The sequence below is a fragment of the Eublepharis macularius genome, chromosome 8 (assembly GCF_028583425.1).
Source record: "Eublepharis macularius isolate TG4126 chromosome 8, MPM_Emac_v1.0, whole genome shotgun sequence".
Classification (NCBI taxonomy): domain Eukaryota; kingdom Metazoa; phylum Chordata; class Lepidosauria; order Squamata; family Eublepharidae; genus Eublepharis; species Eublepharis macularius.
In genome coordinates this window covers 25,803,238-25,825,160 of record NC_072797.1, presented here as the reverse complement: position 1 = coordinate 25,825,160, position 21,923 = coordinate 25,803,238, and the positions used below count along the sequence as shown (strand labels likewise).

The following is a 21,923-nucleotide window of genomic DNA, read 5'->3' as shown; positions in this document are numbered from 1 at the left end:
GAATGGAGGATCTTTTTACTCCTCTCTCTCTTCTCTTTAACTTGACTGAAATAGAAAATATATCCTCAGCCCAAGGACACATAAAAAGAAAACTTCTTTGATGACTTCAAACATCACATTTCACTGCAGAAATGTTACAAAGAATCTGCTTCTACAGCAACTAACTTGAGAGATTTTTGTAAAAAAGGTGAAATTCAAGTCCATCATCTGTTACAGTTTTTTGATGTGTGCTTGTTTTATACACATTACAGATGTAACATTTGGTTTTTCAAAAATTCTGCTGTTAAAAACATGTACAATATGAATCCATGCTTCAGGTAACTACCTTCTCCCTGATGTAATGAGTCAAGTCAGGGTTTTTTTTCAGCTGGAATGTGGTGGAACAGAGTTCTGGAACCTCTTGAAAATGGACACATGGCTGGTGGCCCCGCCCCCTGATCTCCAGATAGAGGGGAGTTTAGATTGCCCTCTGTGCTGCTGGCCAGTGGCACAGAGGGCAATCTAAACTCCCCTCTGTCTGGAGATCAGGGGGCGGGGCCACCTGCCATGTGATCATTTTTGCCGAGGGTGATTTAAGCTTTTAAAAACTCCCTCCTTGTTCCAGCTGACCCAAAGTGACATCTTTGGTCCTGGGAACGTGCGTGCACTTTGCACGCGCACATGTGGTACCAGGGGCACCACCTCCCGCCAAGAGTTGCCCCCTGTGCTGGCAACCCACTGAGTTCCACCACTACTTTCCCCAGAAAAAAGCCCTGCATAAAGTAGTTATGACAATTTATAAATCCAGCCTCTTGCATTCTGCACAATAATCCCCCCCACCACCCTGAATTTTGGGTCAGATTAGGATTGCCTAACATTAGATTTCTGCAGTTTAAATCCTATGACATTGTTTATTGGACTCTCAGCCTATTGGTTGAATTGGCTTACACTGTGTAATCTGCTTTGAGTCTCAGTGAGAAAGGCAGACTGTCAGTAATGTAAATCATTTTTAAAAAACAGGAAGAAAAGTGTTTTAGAATTTTTAAAAGCAAGCAAGGCAAATAATAAATAAATTTAATGCTAATAATGCTGATTGTGTAAGAAGTTCTCTAATTGCCATTAAAGCTGCTTGCCTTTAATGACATTAAAGGCATGATATTAAAGGAGATTGATAAAACCTGCTTTCCTTTGGCATTCCTTACTGGTGCATAATTTTGGATTCTTATATCTAGTGCCATGGTCCTTTGAGGGCTGAATCCAGTGGTAGCCCCAAAAAGCTGGAATTGAATATCTGTCTCTCATCTCCAAAGAGATAGATCAAGACGGGTAGCCGTGTTGGTCTGTCTGTAGCAGTAGATCACAGCTCACTTCTTCAGATACTGAAGAAATGAGCTGTGACTCATGGAAAGCTCATACCCTACCACAAATGTTTTTAGAGCCAAGCTACAAGTGACGCCTGACACAGGTTGGACACTTGTCAGCTTCCCTCAAGTTTTGATGGGAAATGTAGGCGTCCTCGTCTTGCAGCTTGGCTCTCCATTCAATTGAAGTTTACAGAGCGGCAGTCTATGGGAGGGAGAACATGCTGGAGTGCAAGCGTCGGGCTCTCGCCAGGCGCCCCCTTCCCCTCTGCTGGGTGTGTGTGTGTGTGTGGGGTGTGTGTGTGTCTGTAAACTTCAATTAAATAGAAAGCCAAGCTGTAAGACTATGATGCCTACATTTCCCATCAAAACTTGAGGTGAGCTGACAAGTGTCCAACCTGTGTCACTTGTAGCTTGGCTCTTAGTCTTATAGGTGCTACTGGACTCTTGCTCTTTTCTGTCATCTCCAAGGGCAGCCCCCCCCCCCCCATGTTACAGTATGTTACAGTAATAAAGCCTCAAGCCTGGAGCCACATGGCACAAATGTGCCAAATGTCTGAACCATGTGCAGCTGAAAGAAAGCATATTTCCTCTGCCATATTCACTAGCATCTCCAGGAGAAGATCAGACTCTAACAAGACTTCTAAAGTAGACTGAAAGCATCATCAAGCTGTTCCTTCTTTCTCAAAGGCTTTGGTTCCCATAAAGCAGTGAGAGCTAGTATGATGTAGCGGTTAAAATGTCAGAGTAGTAAGTAAAATACTTGCTTCTCAGATAATGGACATCCACACCGGCAGTTTCCTTCAACCTAAAAGGCCACCTAACTACTGTTTGCCAGGACTGCTGAAGGGGGGAGAATGGGTGGGACGAAATTCCAAGGACCCATGTGCATCAGGTCCCAGAGTTCCCAGTTTTCATTTATTTTTTAAAAAGTAAGTCTTCTGTTACAGATATATGCCTTTCCCCTTATATCTCCACAAGGGAAGGGGCTACAGATTTCCTGTTTTTAAAAACGAAAGCTGAAAATTCAGAGAACCAGGCACACATGTTCATTATGATGATAAATTGATGTAATGATATTCTAGTCCCAGTTTTTAAAAAATTAAACTCCATTGTGGGTAGGAAAGGAAATACCTGTGGTGGGGACTAGATCAGAGGAAACGGCTGCTGTGTGAGCGGGGAAGAATTCTCCCCCACACAGTAGCCATCCAGGCTTTACTCTGATCTTTGTTGAAACTTTGGAACAAAGCAGGCTTGAGAAAGAGTGGAGAAAAGCTGTCAAAACCCTGGGAGGAGCTTAAATGGATGATGAAGCTGTGGGAAAGCAGAGAAAGAACCCACTCCACTTCCCAGCAGGCAGATAACACTTGTAAAAGTCATCACAGGCTGGATATTTACTGCATTGAGGCTGAGAGCCAAGCTACAAGTGATGAATTACACTTGCCTGGCAAGTGAACAGACTCACGTGTATTCCTCCTTGTTCACTTGCCCTCCACTTGCCCTCCACTTTATCACGTAGTGGAGCGCAAGTGAACAGGGAGGAATACACATGAGTCTGTTCACTTGCCAGGCAAGTGTAATTCATCACTTGTAGCTTGGCTCTGAGACAAACTCTTCTGTATCCTGAGATGCTGCTAAGCCCATCAGCCAAGACAAGGCAAAACCTCCCCCCTGTTATTTTCAAGTTTTGATCTCATTCTCATCCTTGTCCTACCTGGGAAGTTAAGGCGTACGTAATAATAGATCAGGAAACCTCTGTGAATATTATGAACAGTCAAGTTAATATTTCCCAATGATTTCTGAAAGGGTTACTTTCCTTCCCTCCACCATTTACAGGTATGGTGGTCTGCATTCATGTGTATTAATGGTTAGAAATGTGAAATAGTGAACGCCCTTCTGGATTAAACAACAAACAATACTGTTGTTTATGGGTCTATAATTTGTGTTGGCGGTTTTGAATAGACCTTGTTTTAGATTTATTGAAAGCATATATGAAGTCTGAAATTAATAGAACTACTCCCTCCCCCAATAATTGGAAGTAATTCAATTACATTTTAAACACTGTTCAAGCTATTTGGTTTTTATTATTATTGTATTGGCGGGACATCTGATACTTGGCCTTTTGTAAATGCAACTTTGCTTCTGCAGGCATCAAGCTTTGTCTTACATGACAAATGACTTAATCCTTCTTAAAAGATATGTCAGTAAAATCAATCCCAGTGCTTTTCATACAGCACCACTATACAACCATCCCCCTATTTTGCCCCTGGTTTTGTGCTAAATTAAGATACAAGATAAAGTGGAATCTTTGTATTGGGATCCATGGAGACTCTCAGCAGCCCTGCAGTATGTTGTGCACTCCCCCCTCCCCCCCCCACAATAAGATGTGATCATAATAGAATCCTTTTAATTACCAGCATACTTTTGACCATGTAGGATTGTGTCTCCCCAACACTGTGGAAACTTCACCAGCCCAGTATCTGGAGTGAGAGGAAGGGTTATGATGTAAAACATGTATGCAAGCTTCTAAGTTCTCCAGGAAATCTTTATTAAACCAGATGTTAAAAATACATTCTTCTCCATTTTAAAAGTTCCCTTTAAGTTTTACTCTAGTTCTGCAGGAAAAGGAGTAGTCAGAACTTGTATCCATGCTAAATTTTCTAAAATTGCAAGCAGTTTTGTTTTATGGGTCAGCTCAGCAGTCAACAGTAGTATGCCCACAGTGGTATACTTATGTTGACCCAGCCACAGAAGCCCTTCTTTTCCACAGCCATCATAGATAACTGGTAATGTGTGGGCCCACAATCATGATGAATTTATCTCAATATCAAAAGAAATATCTTTTCTGAAACATGGAGCAGGTGCCACATCAGGGGACAGTGCTCAGAAAAGCATGTCAAAGAGACATGTGGCTCCTGACCCATCAAGTGTCACTGATCTAATGAATGGTAGTAGAGAGTACCATTAAGTCATAGCTGACTTCTGGTGACCCCTGCTGGAGTTTTCAAGGCAAGAGCCTAATAGAGGTGGTTTGCCATTTCCTGCATCTACCTAGCAACCCTTGTCTTCCTTGGGGTCTCCCATCCAATTAGTAACCAAGGTCAATCCAGCTTAGCTTCTGAGATCTGACGGGCTCAGGCTTGTCTGGGCCACCTATAGTATAATCATTGCTTCCGTATTTTCCAAACCCCAATTGCCAAGCAGTGACATTTTGCAAAGGTTTATCTCTAGCTAGAGGTGAGCTACAATGTTTCTATATGAAGAAGGTGAGTAAATTATAGTAAGAGCTCACTTGCAACATAAAGGGCTGCAAAGATTGTTATAAAGATTGTAAATTAAGGCTTATCTTGAATGGACAACCTCGCCCTGCGTTTGTTGCATGCTGGATTTCAATGTTTTAATGTCACACTTGGGAATAACTCAAAGAGGTTGGAGGCAGGGTGTTACATATTGGGATTGCAACTGGGCCATCTCAGAGAAGGGGCATGCTGGACCAGGAAGTGCAGATGTCAGCCTGCAGAGTTTGCATCTCAGTGAAGCAGCTGAAGATTCATACAGAGAACTGCAGACTGAGAGTCGAACCACACGATACGAATTACACGAGACCGAGCGAGTGTCAGGAGTCCTGTCTTACCCCAAATGCCCGTGTCCAGCATTCTATGGATGAGCACGTGTCCTGGTCCAGGCACACATTCAAAATTTTCTGCTCCAGTGTAGCCACGACAGCGCGTGTACGCGGGCACGATCAGTAAGTCGGCAAAGCAGAGCATCCTTATTTCCTGTATCTTCTGCTTCCTATCTGTGCAAAGTGGAGATGCATGATGGGATATCTTGGAGGTACACAGAGAAAACCTGTGCCACCGTGAACACGAGTTCGATGGAGGTCCTGCAGTCCTGGTGCGTGTAGTTGAAAACAACGTCGGAACACATGTAAGTAAGTTTTCGTGTCATTCACGTGTAATTCGTATTGTGTGATTTGGCTCTGAGGCATCTGTAGGGTGGTTCTCAACAGTCCTATTATCTGTCCATGCAACCCTTGTCTCTGTGCTCTGATGGCGCCTTCACTCTCCGGTCATTACTATCCTTCTCTTGTATGTGAGTAATCACAGGCTTGCAAGTTAGACTACTGTTACATGGGTCTGCCATTGAAAACAACTCAGACCTGCCCGTCTTTTGACACGTGCCTGCAGATTTGATTATATAATACTTATGGTAAACTAGCTTCATAGGTTGCACATTTGTTTTTGTTCCATTTAAGGTGTTGTCCATTCATGATTTGTGACCCACATATCTGAAGGACTGTCTGTATCTCCTGGGATGAACCTGTGCACCAGCTTTCTCCCTTCCTTCACTCTTCGCTTGCTGTACGATCTCAAAGGGCCACCCATTTATCTGTAGCCTGATTATAGACTTTCTCGATTGTCAGTTCTTCAGAAGGACCTTATAGAGGACATAAGGAGCACACCTCTCTGATGAGAGTTAGAAGATGCTACGAGAGAGCTTTATCTCGGAAAGGGTTTTGTTTGTGCGGATCAGTAAAGTGGCTGTTCTGTTGATCTTTTCTTCTTGTTACATAGTTGTTGATTTTAACCTTATATGTCATGTGCTCTTGGACACATTTTGTAAGCTGCCTTGTTCTCCCGTTTTTAGGAGGAAAAGTAGAGTATGATTTTTGGACCGCTGTAATCAACCATTTCTATATCTGGGCAAATGTTCTATTCCATGCCCAAAGAAACTTAAAACCATCTCATTTTATATGTAACACACAAAGAAATTAAAAGTGTAAAACAGAAATTACACCTGAAATGACTGCTGTGGGAAGTGACTGGTGAAATCTGGGGTGAATTAAGGACGTTGCTGAACTTCTAAGGGATAGCAGTACTGAAATATCAACTTCTCCCTTGTCAAATAATGTGCTGATGTAGTTTTCAAAGGCAAGAACACTGCTGGCGGCTGCTGCCCAGCCAACATCAGCTGGCCAAGTCTGTTTCTCCTATCAGCAGTATTTACAATGCTGTCCTAAGCAAAGTTACACCCTTGTAAGTCCACTTGAAATCAACAGGGCTCAGAAGGGTGTAATTTAGGACTACTGCACTGTCAGTGGCTGGTTGAATGGACTTTGCTGAGTTAGCTTTCAGGCACAAAGCCATCCAGAAACTGTGATGATTCCTCTGCCTGTCCTGCTGCCCATACGAAGCCTCCAAGCAAGCTGACCTCTGCCTTTTCATTTGAAAACACATTGCATAATCCCCAGACTTTTCTCCCCGAAGTGGCTTATAACATTGTTCTTCCTTACTTCACTTTATCCTCACAGCAACAACCCTGTGAGGTAGGTGAGGTGGCAGTGGTGGGGGAGACTGGCCCAAGCAAGCTTCTTGGTAAGGTTGCCAACTCTAGGCTGAGAAATTCCTGGAGATTTTGGAGTAGGTCCTGGAGAGGGCAGGATTTTCGGAGAGACCTCAGCAGAGCATGGTTCCATAGAATGCACCTTCCAAAACTGTCATTTTCTCCAGGAAGATAATTTCAGGGGGTTATTTGAGATGGACGGCAGTTGAAGAGCAAGATCCAGGCCCACTAGCACTTTAAAAACCAACTCGATTTCCAAGGTATGAGCTTTTGAGAGAGAACTTTGACTCTCGAAAACTCGTATCTTGGGAATGTAGTTGGAGTTTAAGGTACTCTTGGACTCGGTTCTTGATTTTCCCGAGGGAAACTGATCTTTACATGTTGGAGGTCAGTTGTAGTGCCAAAAGATCTCCAGGCCCCAGCCGGAGGTTGGCAAGCTCACAGAGTGGGGATTCGAACCCAGCTCTCCCGGATTCTAGTCGAACCACGACCCCACAAAGAAAGCCTCACTTCATGTACTGCCACCCGGATCCTGGTCCCTCTAGCCCACCGCCGTGCCCGCTGTGCGTCCCTGGCCCGGCGCAGGGAGAGCCAGGCGCCGGACTCTGAGCCCACCCCGCCCGGGGCTCCAGGCTCCTGCGACCCGGCCACCCCCCGGCCCCGCCGGCGGAGCGCGCAGGCGAGGGGGGCGAGGCGAGAACAAAAGCGGGCGCCCGCCCGTTACTGGCACGGGCGAGCGGCTGCGCCATCGGGCGGTGGGTGTGGCGCGGCGCGGCGCGGCGCGGCGTGCGAACTCTCCCGCGGGCCAGCCAGCCAGCCAGCCAGCGAGCAGCAGAGCCCCGCGCCGGGATCCGGGCTGGAGCGAGCCGCAGAGAGAGCAGCGCTTCCCCGCCGCGGCAGCGAGCATGGCTTCGTCGCAGGGCAAGGCTGAGCTGAAATTCGCCGACTGGATGGCCAGCCTGCCCCCCAGCATCTACAGCCTGCCCCTGTCCAACCTGGCCATCCCAGGTAGGAGACTCCTTCCGCCATCCTGCCCGAGCGGGTCGTGCCCAGCGCTGCGCCCCTCTCCCTTCCCCTCGGCATCCATCCGCCCAAAGGTGACATTGATCGCACCTTCTCTGGTCGCGTCGCCTGCAGCAAGGTGGTGCCTCGGGAGGGGGGATTGGCTGGTGCCGGCTGGAGGCTTAGGGGGACCGACGTGTGCTTTGACTCGCCAGAGCGCGTCCCCTGGCAATTTCGTTGGGCTTTAAGGTGCTACTGGACCCTGATCTTGCTCTGCCCGAATAATGGTTATTGTGGATTACTGCCTTAGCATGGTGTCTGTTTGTACCTGTGCAAGTTTCTTCCTAAGGTTGATGGATTTCCATTCTGTACGGCTAAATGTCTTAATGTGGTGCTTTCCGTCGAGATAGATCAAGAAGGGTAGTCGTGTTTGTCTAGCAATAGGAAAGAGCAAGAGTCCAGTAGCACCTACAAGACGAACACAATTGGTGGTAGGGTATGAGCGTTGGTGAGTTACAGCTCACTTCTGATCTGATTACTGAAGATCAGATCACTTCTGAAGAAGTGAGCTGTGATTTACAAAAGCTCATACCCTACCACCAATTTTAGTCTTATGGGTGCTACCGGACTCTTGCTCTTTTCTACTGCTACAAACAGACTAACACGGCTACCCATCTTGATCTGTCTCAGGATTTTAGCACTCACCTCCTTTTACAGATTGGAGATCTGTTTTTGACAGGCAGTGGATGGCTGTGGGAAATTATCCCTCTGCCTCAGACCGTCCAGGGTTGTTAATATTCTTCTCAGGTCCCCCACACCCTTGCTCAGATCAGGCGGAAGCAAAGTTCAGCACCATATACAGGTCGCTGGACCTGTTGGAATTACCCCCAAATGCTCATCACATTGAATTGTCTGTTCAGTGAATCTCAGGCTGGTTTCACGCATGTGTGTGTGGTGGTTGGTAACTCCACGCTTGACGACTGACGGCTAAGATCCGTGTTTTACATTCAACACTTGCCACACGTGCCTTAATAAAATCGACACCCTCTTTCTGTGTGTCTGGAACAATGTTGTGTTTAAACACAGAAAGCTGTCAGTTGTGTATCAGTTTTGACCCTCCGCGAGCAGACTGCTGAAACAAGTTCTCCTTGTGTAGTTGGCTCTGCGGCGTTCTGTTCACGCATTCACCTGAAGTTGCAACCATTGTGTGAACGAGCCATTGCAGGTAAAAATGTATGCATGCATTTAAGTGGGAGGCTGAGAAAATTAAAATTGAAGGGTAAAGGAAAGCTTTTGTGTCAGTGCCCCTCACTGAAGAAAGACTGTGCATGGTTTAACCTTCCTCTGTAAAGTAGGAGAATCCTTCAAAGTCTACCCAACAGCTATTGCCAGAGTGTAACTTCTCAAAATGACCTCCTCTAAAGAGCCAGCGTAATATAGTAGATCTATAGAATATAAAGATCTGAGTTCAGATCCTCAGTTAGCCATGAAACTAATTGGATGGGGGGTTAGCTATTAGCCTGACTTACTTCACTAAATTGTAGATAAAATTTCATAACCCTTTGAAGTCCTTGAAGGATCAGAAGCATATAAATATTAATGCAGTAATTCTCCCCCCCCCACTCCCAAATTTCAGCTTTACAAACAGTTGGTTTTCTTTGTAGAACAGAATCAAAGTATTTATTGGGGTTATGATTCCTAATTATTTAACCTCCCTTAGCCTGTTTCATTATTGAAAACGATTTCTTTTCCAGTTTTCACAGGCGAGGCTTAAATTGCTTTCAGTCTCTCATGTGTGATCTGTGGAAAGCGGGAGGGAAAGCAAATGAACGTTCCAGCCAATGTCGATTTCCTATTTGCATTACAAATTATCTGAAGCAAGAACAGTGATGAGTTTTGTGTGGGAAAATACCCAGTGTGGGATTTGCAAGATCACAATATATAAAGGTGTCTGTTGTGCAGGGGGTGGTTGGGGGGGGAGAGTCTGGGGGGGGGTGGGCATTTGAAATAAGGGGTCGGAATTGTGTTCAGACCAGCCACGATAGCTTGGAACATGACCTTAATGTACGGGGCGCTTTGTGGAGTATAAAATGTCGATCATTGGGAGGCTGTCACACAAGTATGTAAAAACATCATCACAGCCTAGGTTGTGCAACATTTGCAAGAATGAGAGAGGTGTGGTGCATGATTGTTGTGGACGGCAACAGCAATGCTAATATTCTGTATTTTTCAGCCTCTGAAAATCGCTAGTTTAATGCAGGGTGTCAGCAGGAGGCAGAACAAAGGTAATATCAGGTAGATTCGGGGGTGGGGAAGGATGCATGTCTCTCAACAATTCATTGCTTTGGTGAAAAGTTGCTTCCAATAACGTTTTTGGAGGAAAAGGGGGGAAATCTTTGCACTGAGCAGCAGAAAAGAGTGGATTTCCCCACAAATTGAAATCTAATATATGCTAATTGAAATCTAATGCATGAAAATACGTTAATTGCTCCGACATAGAAAGTGGGAAAGCTCGCTGATCTGAGATGTGTTTATCTGGATAGTTAAAATTTTAAAAATAAAAACACCCAAGTATGGTCCTGTTCCCCCCCCCGCCCCGCCCCCCGCCCCGCCACTCAAGCGGCTGTGCAAGTACCTTAAGCATTGGCCTTGGGAAATGGGTTGCAAGTGCCTAGGATTGGAGAAGCTTCCCTGTGTTCTAAGCACTGTAAAGATAGAAGCTAGTCTCTGAGTGGAGAGCCAAGTTTCTGGAACAGCATATGCAACGCACTTGGCAATGACAGTCTGCGGGTGGATGGCATTTAATCCTTCTCTTATACAGATGAAGAAGATGTTCCTATCCAGATATATGCTGAAGGCTTGATGTACTTTCTGGAAGAAGGGCTTTGCAGTGCGGCAGGTACCTGAATTAGGACTGATTTGGGTATGCCAGAGGAAATGGAATAGATAAAATAGGATCGCTCACGGGAGCATTTCTGTAGTAATGAGAGAGAGATGTCCTGCTTTGGACAGACCTTTTCTAACCTTTTTGATCATGTTTCATTTTGCACGGCTGGCTCCAGGATTTGGTAGGCACATGGGCAGGGTAACCAAAGTGGGTCTGTTCAGTGTGGAAAAGATAGATCACGCTAAGGGTGAATTGCCTCCCATTTCCTTTTGGACGGCTCTGTGGGTATGTTTACATTTATCTATTTATGGTCTCGCTGAGAGTCAAGGTAGATTACAAAATTAGAAAAAACTATGCTATAAAAATAGCACGAGGTATGCAATAGACTGTGCAACAACTGGACTGCAGAAATTAAAGAACAAGGCAGCACAAAAGAGATAAAAGATAGTGCAACAAAATGCAAGCCCCTTCCCTTTACAAAAGCACTCTCCTGACTAATTCCATTTATTTCAACCTATTCCATTTACTTACTTACTTTAATTATGCCCCACTTTTCTCACCAATGGGGACCCAACATAGCTTACAACTTTCTCCCCTTCTCTATTTCTTTCTTACAATAACCCTGCGTGGTAGGTTAGGCTGAGAATGTGGGACGAGCCCAAGGTCACTGGGCAAGCTTCCCATGGCCGAGTGGGAATTTGAACCCAAGCCTCCTTGATCCTAGTCCACCACTTTAAACATTTATCTGATGAAGGGAGTTTGACTCTCGAAAGCGCATAACCTGGAAATCTAGTGGGTCTCTAAGGTGCTACTGGACCTTAACCTTGGTCTTCCACTATAGACCAACATGGCTACCCACCTGAAACACACTAAACACAATGTCCTCCTGAACAATTCCATTTTACACATTCCACAAAATGATAGCATGGGAGCAGTGTTGGTGGGGGCAGTGAATCCTTGGTTCTTCTTAGGGTGCAGCCAGTGCCCAGCCTTGCTGCTTTCTGGGGTGAGCTTTACTGTGCATCTCTCTCCTTTTCCAAAGTCTTTTATTACTGTGCCATTCACAAACACGTCTCTGAAATGACCTTGGCAATATTGATTACACACTCTAATTCTCTTGCTTAGAAGGTGGCAAGAGACAGTGTTCTTTTTTGATTAGTTTATTTTTTAAAATAAAAAGAGGCTCAATTCTTCAAGCTGCTGTATTAAAACAAGAGAGGAAGAAGAGGAAAGGAATTTAAAAATGCATTGAGGCAAGTTAGGCTGAGTAGTTCTAAATGTCTTCTTCTGTTAAGCCAGGCCAGACATGCCAAATATGTCATTCTGATATCACAGTTCGGCTTGACATAAATCTGTGGAGTTTGAACACCACTAGAGAAGAGGAAGGGAAAAAATCCAGGGGGTGTTTAGTTGTCTAATCTCACAAATGATGAATCAATTCATGTGTTGTTTGGTACGGTGGGGCATTGATAGAATTGCCGTGGAATGGAAAACCTCCTATCCTCATTAAACAACCCTCCGACTATTTCCTGCATTCGAAATCTCCATGCTGACATGTGAATCAATTAAAAACAATATAAGAGAGTCTTTGCAAGACTTTTAATGTCAGGGTAAGGGTCAGCCCGACTGTTCAAGCATGAAAAGCAGAGGCCCCGGGTGACATTTTTGACAAGGGCTAACAGAGCCATGTGCTTTTGCCCTCCAGTATCCCTATGAAAAATGCTAGTGCACATCCCAGTATGTGATCTGAGAGCTGCACCCAGCACCATCCCTTTGCATTGCTGAGGGTTCTAGGATGTACCCCAAGGGACTCTGCATTACAGCTATTTGGGGTGGCAAAAAAAAATAAATATATGAGGACCTGGAAGCATTCCGAATTCACATTGTGAATCGGGGCAGATTATTCTAGCTAATATTGTGGCAGCATTTTCTTTCATCTCTTGTATTTATTATCTTCATTGAAGTATTATTGGGTTTCCCCCCGCAACAGAATTTAAATTTGTTTTTCCAGTAGGAAAACGGTCGAGCTCAAAGCTAACGCAGTGGAGAATTAAGTTCAGAACTTGAACATTATCTATATCTGTTGTTACAGGGGGCGGGGGGGGGGAATGTATTCATGGGATACGTTATCTTCGGCTACCTAATGGATTTGTCTTGAGTGATTCAATATTGAAGACGTTCTGGCATAATAGAATACTGTTGGTTTCCTGATAATTCACTGTGGTTTGTATATTGCTTGTTTGCTGTGCTTGAAATTAACATGCTTAGGGCTTGTGTTAGTGATGGGCTTTAGGCAATCCTAAAGGCACTTACTAGGGGGTAAGGCCGATTGAACACTGTGGGATCAAAGTATTAGGGAGGGGCCGTGGCAGAAGGTCCCTGCTTCAATCTCTGGCATCTCCAGTTAAAAACATTAGATAGAAGGCGATGTGAAAGTCCCTAGAGAGGTGCTACCAATCAGAGTAGGGAGTTTTCATCTGGATAGACCCATCATCTGCCCAAGTATAAGCTTTGCATGTGTACAGTATTTAGGAAGGGGCTGTGGCTCAGTGGTAATGCATCTTCTTTGCAGGCTGAAGGTCCCAGGTTCCATTCCCAGCATCTCCAATTAACAGGATCTAGTAGTAGGTGATGTGAAAGCCCTCTGTGGCTCAGTGGATGAGGATCTGCTTTGCATGTAGAAGGTCCTAGGTTCAGTCCCCGGCATATCCAGTTTTTAGTAGGTAATAGGAAAGATCTTGGAGAACTGCTACCAATCAGAGTAGATAATCTTGACCTGGATAATGAATCAATGGTTTGATTCATTAGAAGGTAGCTTCATGTGTAGTAAATAATATGCATAGGGACCAGATTGTAAATTATATGTGGATTTCTGAGTGTAAGAAATACCAACAGCATCAGGAATTTCCAGAGAGCTACAAGTGCTGTTGCAGGTCCGTTCTAAGGAATTGCAGAAGTCCATTCAGGAGTTATGCAACAAGGGTGTTTTATTGTTTAAAAACCTTCCAAAGTATACCAAACTTTACAAAATGCATTTCATTCTAGCTTTATAGCCTTACAGTGAGTATTCCAATCAGAAAGAAATGGAATCTATTTATCTCTTTTTAATCGCCTGAGATCACATCTTCATTTCTCCTGCACACTTTATCTGTAAAATTATCCATTTGTGCAATGTCCAGGGCCCTAATCAGCCACTCCATTAATGCTGATTTCCAGTGCCGAGCAATAATAGCCTTGGCAGCTACTTAGAGATTTTGCCATAATAATTTGATTGGCCTGTGATAATCTTCTTCCAGAGGGCTCAATATTAAAGTTAATAAATCAAACTTCAGCCTGACACTCGTCACTTGCAAAATCGCTTCTGTCACCTGGATCCAATAAGACTGAATACACTGACATCGTCACCAAAGGTTAATGCAAAACAAGAGACGTTCGCCTGCCAGGTGCCGAGCTGAGCTGTCCATCTGTCAGTGCTGAAAGCAGGATGGAGGGAACTGACAGCTGGGTAGGTGGGCCAGCAAGAAGGCAGACGCTGAAGCTGAGAAGTTGAAGTCAATACAGCTGAGAGGAGAGAAAAGCCAGATGATTTAGACAAGGCCACTGATAGCTGTTGGCCAAGCAGACTCAAGCATGACCTGAAAGTGGGGTGGATGCTCCATCTATCCTATCACTCCACTGGGCAAAGTTTGCTTCTTTATTAAAATATTTATTCCCTAACTTTCCTTTTGGCTCAAGTTTCAAGCCACTCTAAGGAGGCTTCCTCCAAATTAAGTGGCTTTTCCATTGGAGGAAGAATCACCTAAGTTGGAGGAAGGCTCATTTGGCTGGAGGAAGGGCTCTTTGGAAGATGGTTAGATTTATAGCCAATATTGTATGTAGACAGGGATATTTGGGTGTATCACAGGTGTACAAAATACACATCAAAAACTAAAGCATATAGGTGCCATGATGAAATTTTAAATTATGTTGTGTTTTATTTTCAGGGTGAGATAATTAAGCTTGTTTACAAGAGCGCAAATGAAAATCACACATCAATTCGTGCAGAGGCTTAGTGCGAGCAGCTGGCTCGTCAGAAAGCCACCACTGAAAGTTCTTACTGGTCCTTTGCTTGCAGCCTTGGACAGTAAAGCCCATTCAGCCACTACATCTGGCTGGCAGGGGAGGAAAAAACTGGAGACAGGACAACGGGCAGTAGCGACTAGCAACATTTTATTTTTCTTTAAAGCTGGTAACTTCTGTGTAGGGAGAACTTTAAGTTTAGGACGCTGACACCTTGACTGTTCACAACCATTCTGAATTTACCATGGTTTCCAGCAAGGGAATGTAGATTTGTGAACGTTCTTTGAAACAGATATGAGTAGTTATGGTTTATAGCCAGGCCAGGGAAAACTACTGAATTCTCTACAGGTACTTGGGGTGGCGAATACTCCTTCTTTTCCGGCTGTAACTGCACCATTTTGAAGTCCTGGTGTACAGACCAGAAGGCTTTCTCCAAAGTTGTTATGGAAAAAGGGGTCTTTTCTCCCCAGCTGGAAAAGTGCATCATCATTATTATATAGTGTCTCTTTAAAGCCCTTCTTCTCTTCTAGTTCTGATTACAGAAAACAGAATGAATTGGGCCCAAAGCAGTGCAACCAAAGCAGGAAAAACAGGCTTTTCTTGCCTTTTCCGTCCTGCTTTAGTGTTCTGAGCCCCGCCTTGAAATTCTGCTCCAGTGGAGGCATCAGGGGACCACCATGAAACATCTGTCAGGGTAAAATTGGGGTCTACAGTGGGGACCAGAAAAAACTGTCTTCCTTCCACCACCAAATGAAGGGCTGTTATACCATAAGGGAGCACCTCTGGCTCCAGTCCAAAGTTTAAACTCACCTTTTGCCTCTTTTATATCATTCAGCTATTAATCCAATATATCGTCCTTCTAAGTACTAATTTTATTTTATTCTGCATATTTCTACAGTAGGCATTGGGATATCTTCTTGGGTTTTGTTCCTGTCCAGTGACAGAAAGTGAAAATAGTTTGCTATGACAGCCTATTAAATTGGTATTTACTGTATTTCTCAGGGTTCAACAGTTTGTGTTTCTGATTATGTCTGAGACCATTACTTGAATTTTCAGTATTGCTGTACCAAGGGATTAGGATCCTTATGCATTCTGTTCCCCTAATCCAGGCAATCTAATTTGCATAGTATGCAAAGAGTTTGCTAAATCAAGCACCTTCATTGTTTTGTTGTTTATCGGTTCCCTTGCTTCGGCTTCTGGAGAAGGATCAGAAAGAATATCTTTTTATCTGACCTTTTATTCATGCCAGAATTTGTTTTTAATTTATTATCTGAGGGCCTATTGATGTGTTATAAAGTCCACAGCGTGGACATGTGGGCTGTCATCACATATGTGCCCAGAATTCCATGCAGGAATCTGGGATCCTGATTTGGATGAGGGCTTGGTTGTGTGGGGAGAAGGGACTTAGGGCTTCCACCCTGGGGACATTTTCCTGGCCTGAAATGGCTTCAAGAACTGCCATTTGTCCCAATGGGGAAAATTTACGTGTAGCCATCGGTATATGTAAGTTTCCCCAGTGGGGCAAATAATGGCTCCCTAAGGCCGTTTCAGGACAGGAAAATGGTGCTGGGGAGGGTGATAAGGGTTAACCTCTTTGGCCCCTTGTGTCACGGTCCCATTGTGAACTGGGTTCCCACATGTCTGGAAGAAACTTCCCAGCATGAACTTTCAGGTACATATCTGACCCAAAGTAGTAGTAGTAACAACAACAACAACAACAACAACATTCAATTTATATACCGCCCTTCAGGATGACTTAACACCCACTCAGAGTGGTTTACAAGGTATGTTATCATTAACCCCACAACAACAATCATCCTATGAGGTGGGTGGGACTGAGAGAGCTCCTAGAAGCTGTGACTGACCCAAGGTCACCCAGCTGGCTTCAAGCAGAGGAGTGGGGAATCAAACTCGATTCTCCACATTAGAGTCCTGCACTCTTAACCACTACACCAAACTGGCTCTCCAGAGATAGCCAGTTTGGTGTAGTTTGGTGTAGTAGTTAAGAGCGGCAGGACTCTGATCTGGAGAACTGGGTTTGATTTCCCACTCCTCCACTTGTAGCCAGCTGGGTGACCTTGGGTCAGTCACAGCTTCTTGGAACTCTCCTGGCCCCACCCACCTCACAGGGTGATTGTCCTGAAGATAATAATAACACACTTTGTAAACCACTCTGAGTGGGTGTTAAGTTGTCCTGAAGGGCGGTATATAAATTGAATGTTATTATTATGTTGTTATTATTAATTGTGGTGGTCCCATGTTTGTAACATGTGAATTAGCCTAGATAACAGCAAAGCTTATCATGGAGACAAGTACGAAGCACACTCATCATGCCTATGACTTATTTCACTGGCTAGAATAATGGTGAGAGAAGTGGGTGTGTGCGACGCTAAATGATTGGACAGAATTCCTGCTCCAGATTTTACCTCATATAAACAAGGTCTGGAAGTTTTCTGTGAAATGAAAGCTGGCGATCTGTTCCAGTCAGTAGTCCACATGGTCCACATGGACTCCAAGGGACATGCCTAGTATCCAGACAGCCAGGCCATAGAGCAGGTGAAATTATATTTGATGGGCTGATGGCATAGTCCCTAGCTAGCTCTACCTGCCCACAGAGGATATCACAGGGAGAAATGACATCCCTCACTTATTACTCCTGATTTTCTTTAATTAGCCAACCAACCAACCAACCAACCAACCAACCAACCAACCAACCAACCAACCAACCAACCAACCAACCAACCAACCAACCAACCAACCAACCAACCAACCAACCAACCAATCAATCAATCAATCAATCAATCAATCAATCAATCAAAGAAATTAATTAATTAGAGAGGTCTAGCATAGAACAGAGGGCAGACACACTGCTTAGTAATATAAGAACTCTTGTAAGAGGGACTACGAAATAAGGGAGTGCACTGAAAACTGGAGTGAAATCCAGTTTTCTTGCATGATGGCATGATTATCATCTTCTTCCTAACACAATCTCATAATTGCATGCTCAGATTTAATGGGAAGCCCCCAAGGAAAGTTGCACAATAAAACAAGGACTTACATTAACTCCAATGGAGCAAAGTGAAACTGAAGTTGTTATTGTGGAATTATTACAACAGAATAAAGAGTCATACATTTGGTGATAAGACCTATTGATCTAGTAAAGGATTCTTTTAAAGGGTCTTATTTTAAGAAAATGTTACAGTGAAAAGCATTATGTGTGAAGAGTCCCTTAGGTGTACCTGAGATATATAACATAATCTAGTGCAAGGTCTGCTCTAAACCAATATGATATTATATTAATATAAGGTGTTGAAATCAGTGGCTGCTCCCAAATGTTCCATTTTTTTCAGGTTTTCCCTGTCTCTTTTTTGGGGTTTTCCTGAGTTTTAGGCACATTTCAGCTTACTGAAAATAAATTATATTGCAGGGAACGCTGGTAAATTTAATGCCCCCTGGCAAGGAAAATATATATTTTTGAGTGAAAGACTAATTATTTTGTGTTGAAATCCAAATTAAAGTGTCCACTATTTCTTGTTACTAAAAAAATCAACTGTTCAGTGAAAGAGATTTCAAATGCACAAAGTACATTTGGAAGTTGCTGCAAATTACCTATCATGTTTCTATCGTGCAACATTTCCTTATGGGATTCCTTCTTGATGTCCATTTCTGCTGATAGCACCGTGATTACATTTCAGAATGACTTGGCTGTTTAAGCCAACTTCTCTTAAATGCTGGGAGGTGACGGGTATAATACCCAAAGCTGCCACACATCCCCAACTGAAATGCGGCCGAAGTACAGCTTGTGCTGCAGTCCCAAGAAGCCCCCCCCCCACCTCTGACATTCTTCTTGGATGGTCCCATTAGCTACAGATTTCAGAAGGTTACTGGAGGGGGGGAGGCAATAGTTAACTTCCCTAGTTTTAATTAGGGGTGGGGTCAAAGAGTAGACTTTCGCTAAGGGCTCTCTAGTTCCCCTTCTATAATTTGAACAGTGAATCAAAGTATAACTAATTGCATTTCACTCATGTTTAACATTGTTTTTATCCCACCTCCCAACGTAGAGCACTGTGTACCCTGGAGGGGTTACATCAACGACATTAGAGCAAACAGTATAGTAAGAGGACAGTACCCCCAATGTGCACGATAACTGACTGTTCAGATTATTCACCTGTTTGGAATGAAAGCAGCTCTGACCAAGGGAGTCCTTAATCTCAGTTAAACGTGCAACATCATCAAAAGGCCAGATTTTATTGGCTACCTGGCGTTGTGATGTCATCATGTGCAATATGTCATCTTTGTTTGCATGAGATAACGTTTCCTAGAGAGAAAGATCCAGTTTGTTTATATATATATATATAAAGCTTTGAAGAAAATAAAGACCTTTATTGATATAATACCTATAGCTGATAGAGAACTGATATGACTGTTGGTACACCCTGTACAAAAGGACTGATAGGCTGAGGTTCAACATCGCTTAAACTCTATCTGTAACCAGACTTGATAATTATCAGCAGCCTATGAAATGATTGATTTAAGTGTATTGATAACCCCCCTTTCTTCTTCTATAAAGCTCAAAGGCGTGTATGGGATTCCCAGGAGGTCGCCCATCCATCCATCAGTCTCTATTTGTACCTCTGCTATTGGTTGGCTTTTTCTTTGGCTTTTTCTTCTGTCTGTTAACAATAGAATCTCCCCCCCCCTTGTGAATCTCAGCATTATGGCAGGAATGGGGTGTTTTTAATGACATTTTAATTGTAGCTCTCCTTTTGGCATTGCAAACTTCTGGTGGATATTACCTCTTCAGCTGACATTTTATATGCTTATCTTTGGCCAAGATGAAAATTTTCTTGGAAAGTTTTAAGAACATCTGTTTTGCCATGTGGGAGTTATTGAAGCATGTAGAAATTATACCATTCAGCTGTTTAAATATTGCTGAAATGTTTCTTCCTATTTCAGTTTGGGCTACACCAGAAAACAGTTCAGACTCTATAACTGTGAATTTCAAAACTGGCTTGCATGTGGGTTTTCCTCTGGGTCTTTTTCTTGCTGATCTTGTTCGGCTAGATTGTAACTACAGTTCTGCCACTAAGAATGTCTAGAGTCACTGGAGTGTAATAGACCGTGATCATATGGAAAGGATCTGGGTTCCAATTCTTGCTCAGTTACAAAGTTTACCTTAGGCCTCAGCCTGCCCCATCCTAACCCTCACAGAATTGTTGTGAGGATAAAATCAAGCATCTCTATAGCTGCTGGTCTAAAGGTCTAAGGAAAGGTCTGAAGCAAATATACTAACTAGTGGGCTACAAACAAGAACCACTCTCCATGGTACTTTTTCCAGACCACATCTTGAGAAACAAGAAGGTAAGTGTGAAAAGGTATCTCCCAAATCTGCCAACAAAAAATTATTTACATTCAGTGATGCCCCTTGTCTGTGACAGTGGGGCATTTGCTGAAAGTGTGGTGCCAGCTGTTTCACAACTTTATTTAAAAAAGCAAAACATGCTCATTTTCCTTACAGGTGATGTAAGATACATGTAGAGAAAAGCAAACTGAATGGCATATTCACACTTTAGAACTCAACTGGTCATTTACTCTGCTCAGGGAACTTGGAGAATTGTCCTTCTCTGAGGGAGACTAGTAGGGATCCCTGACAGAATTCTCAGAATCTCAGCAAGCTCTTGTTCATTGAATCATAAAGTAGAAAGGGGGCGGCACTAAACTCCTGGTGCCGGCCCCTTTCTACTTTATGATTCAATGAACAAGAGCTTGCTGAGATTCTGAGAATGCTGAAAATCCAGACTAGAGCATTCCTGACAGATAGTGGTCCAGCCTCTGTTTGAAAACCTCCAGTGAATGAGAAAATCCCTCCCAGGTAATTGATTCCCTTGTTGAACAGCTCTTACCACTTGGGAGTTTCTTCACATGTTCTGATTAAGTTCTTTGTGGAAAGTCACAAGGACTGAAGGGCTATAAAGCGAATCCCTGGGTTTGAATGGAAGGCATGCCTTACAGCAAACACCGTGAAGGTACGTCTGGGTTTGGTTGGTGCTTGGGTGAGGGTACTTCCGGGAAGCCCTCTCAGCTGTGTTGAGTTCTATGATGGTTGAAGGAACAGGTCATACAAATAGTAAATAAATGTAAAAATTTTATGCTGGGATTCTTAAGGGTCTGGGTATGAGTCTTGGATGCCTAAGGTTGATGGTTGGTACATCAGGGGTGGGACATGGTAGGGTAGGGGGTAGAACTGGTCAATAGCAAATCTAGGATGGACTTTATTAGAAAAAGAGATGGAAACCAATGCAAAAGGCTCTGTGGTTCACTGTCAGAGCATCTCTGCTTTGCATGCTGAAAGCAAATCCCTGGTGCCTCCACTTAAGGGGCGGTCAGGATGAAAGACCTTACCTTAGATCCTGGAGAGCTGCTGCCAGTCAGAGTAGACAATACCAATCTTTATAGATTAATGGTGTGACTCAGTTTAAGGAAGCTTCAAAATGTCAAGTCAGGTAGTACCATCCATGTGTGACTTTATAGATGAATTGTAGAATGTGCTTTGACGCTGTCATGTATGCCAGCATCCATGCCATTGTTGTGTTATATGCCATTGTGTTATATGCCATTGTTGTGTCTACATCCATACCATTATCGTGTTCTACATATTACACTGTATCTTAAACTCATGCTGATATAATGCCAAAGTTAAGTACTGCATCCTATGCATTTTACATAAGTCACCTGAAGGTGACCCGGAAAATCCACAACAATCACCTGAAGGTGTCTAGCCTGCTAATACTAATTTCCAGAGGAGCAAGTGGCCTCCTTGTTATCTTTAAGAAATATGTGCTTTCACTTCTGAGTGGCCTTGGGCTGAAGCTGCAGCTGTGCACTGAAATGTATCTTTTCACAGGAGGGAATGATTCCGCTCTGTATTTTGTCTAGAGTAAACTACTTTGTTCCCATGTAACTTTTTGGGTTTTCATGCCTGAATGCAAAGGGCGGGAGAATGTCCCCTATATCAGTAGTCCTATTGTTTGAATAATCACTTCTGCCAACTTCTACCTATGAGTGCACACCTGAACTGAATAGATCTCTAAATAAAGTTTCTTCAACCAATGCACCTGCCTGCTTGCTGTGAGGGACTTGGGGATCTAACTGCCAGGGACTGCCACCCTAGGATTGACAGATACAGACCTTGGAGGCACAGGGAGTAGGAAAATAGTCTGCATGTTGCTTCTAGACAATCATTTTGAGATTTTTATTTCTTTGCAATAAAACTTTGTGAAGGAAGCCAA

General features: G+C 43.6%; 1 protein-coding gene across 1 annotated transcript in view; it reads left to right on the top strand.

Annotated features, from left to right (window-relative positions):
* The first annotated feature begins 7,591 nt into the window (after positions 1-7,591).
* PLCXD3 (phosphatidylinositol specific phospholipase C X domain containing 3) overlaps positions 7,592-21,923 on the top strand; it is a 133,574-nt gene continuing 119,242 nt past the window's right edge. The window contains exon 1 of the mRNA XM_054987234.1: positions 7,592-7,694. Within this exon, the coding sequence (XP_054843209.1) occupies positions 7,592-7,694 (103 nt within the window). The remainder of the gene's footprint in view (positions 7,695-21,923) is intronic.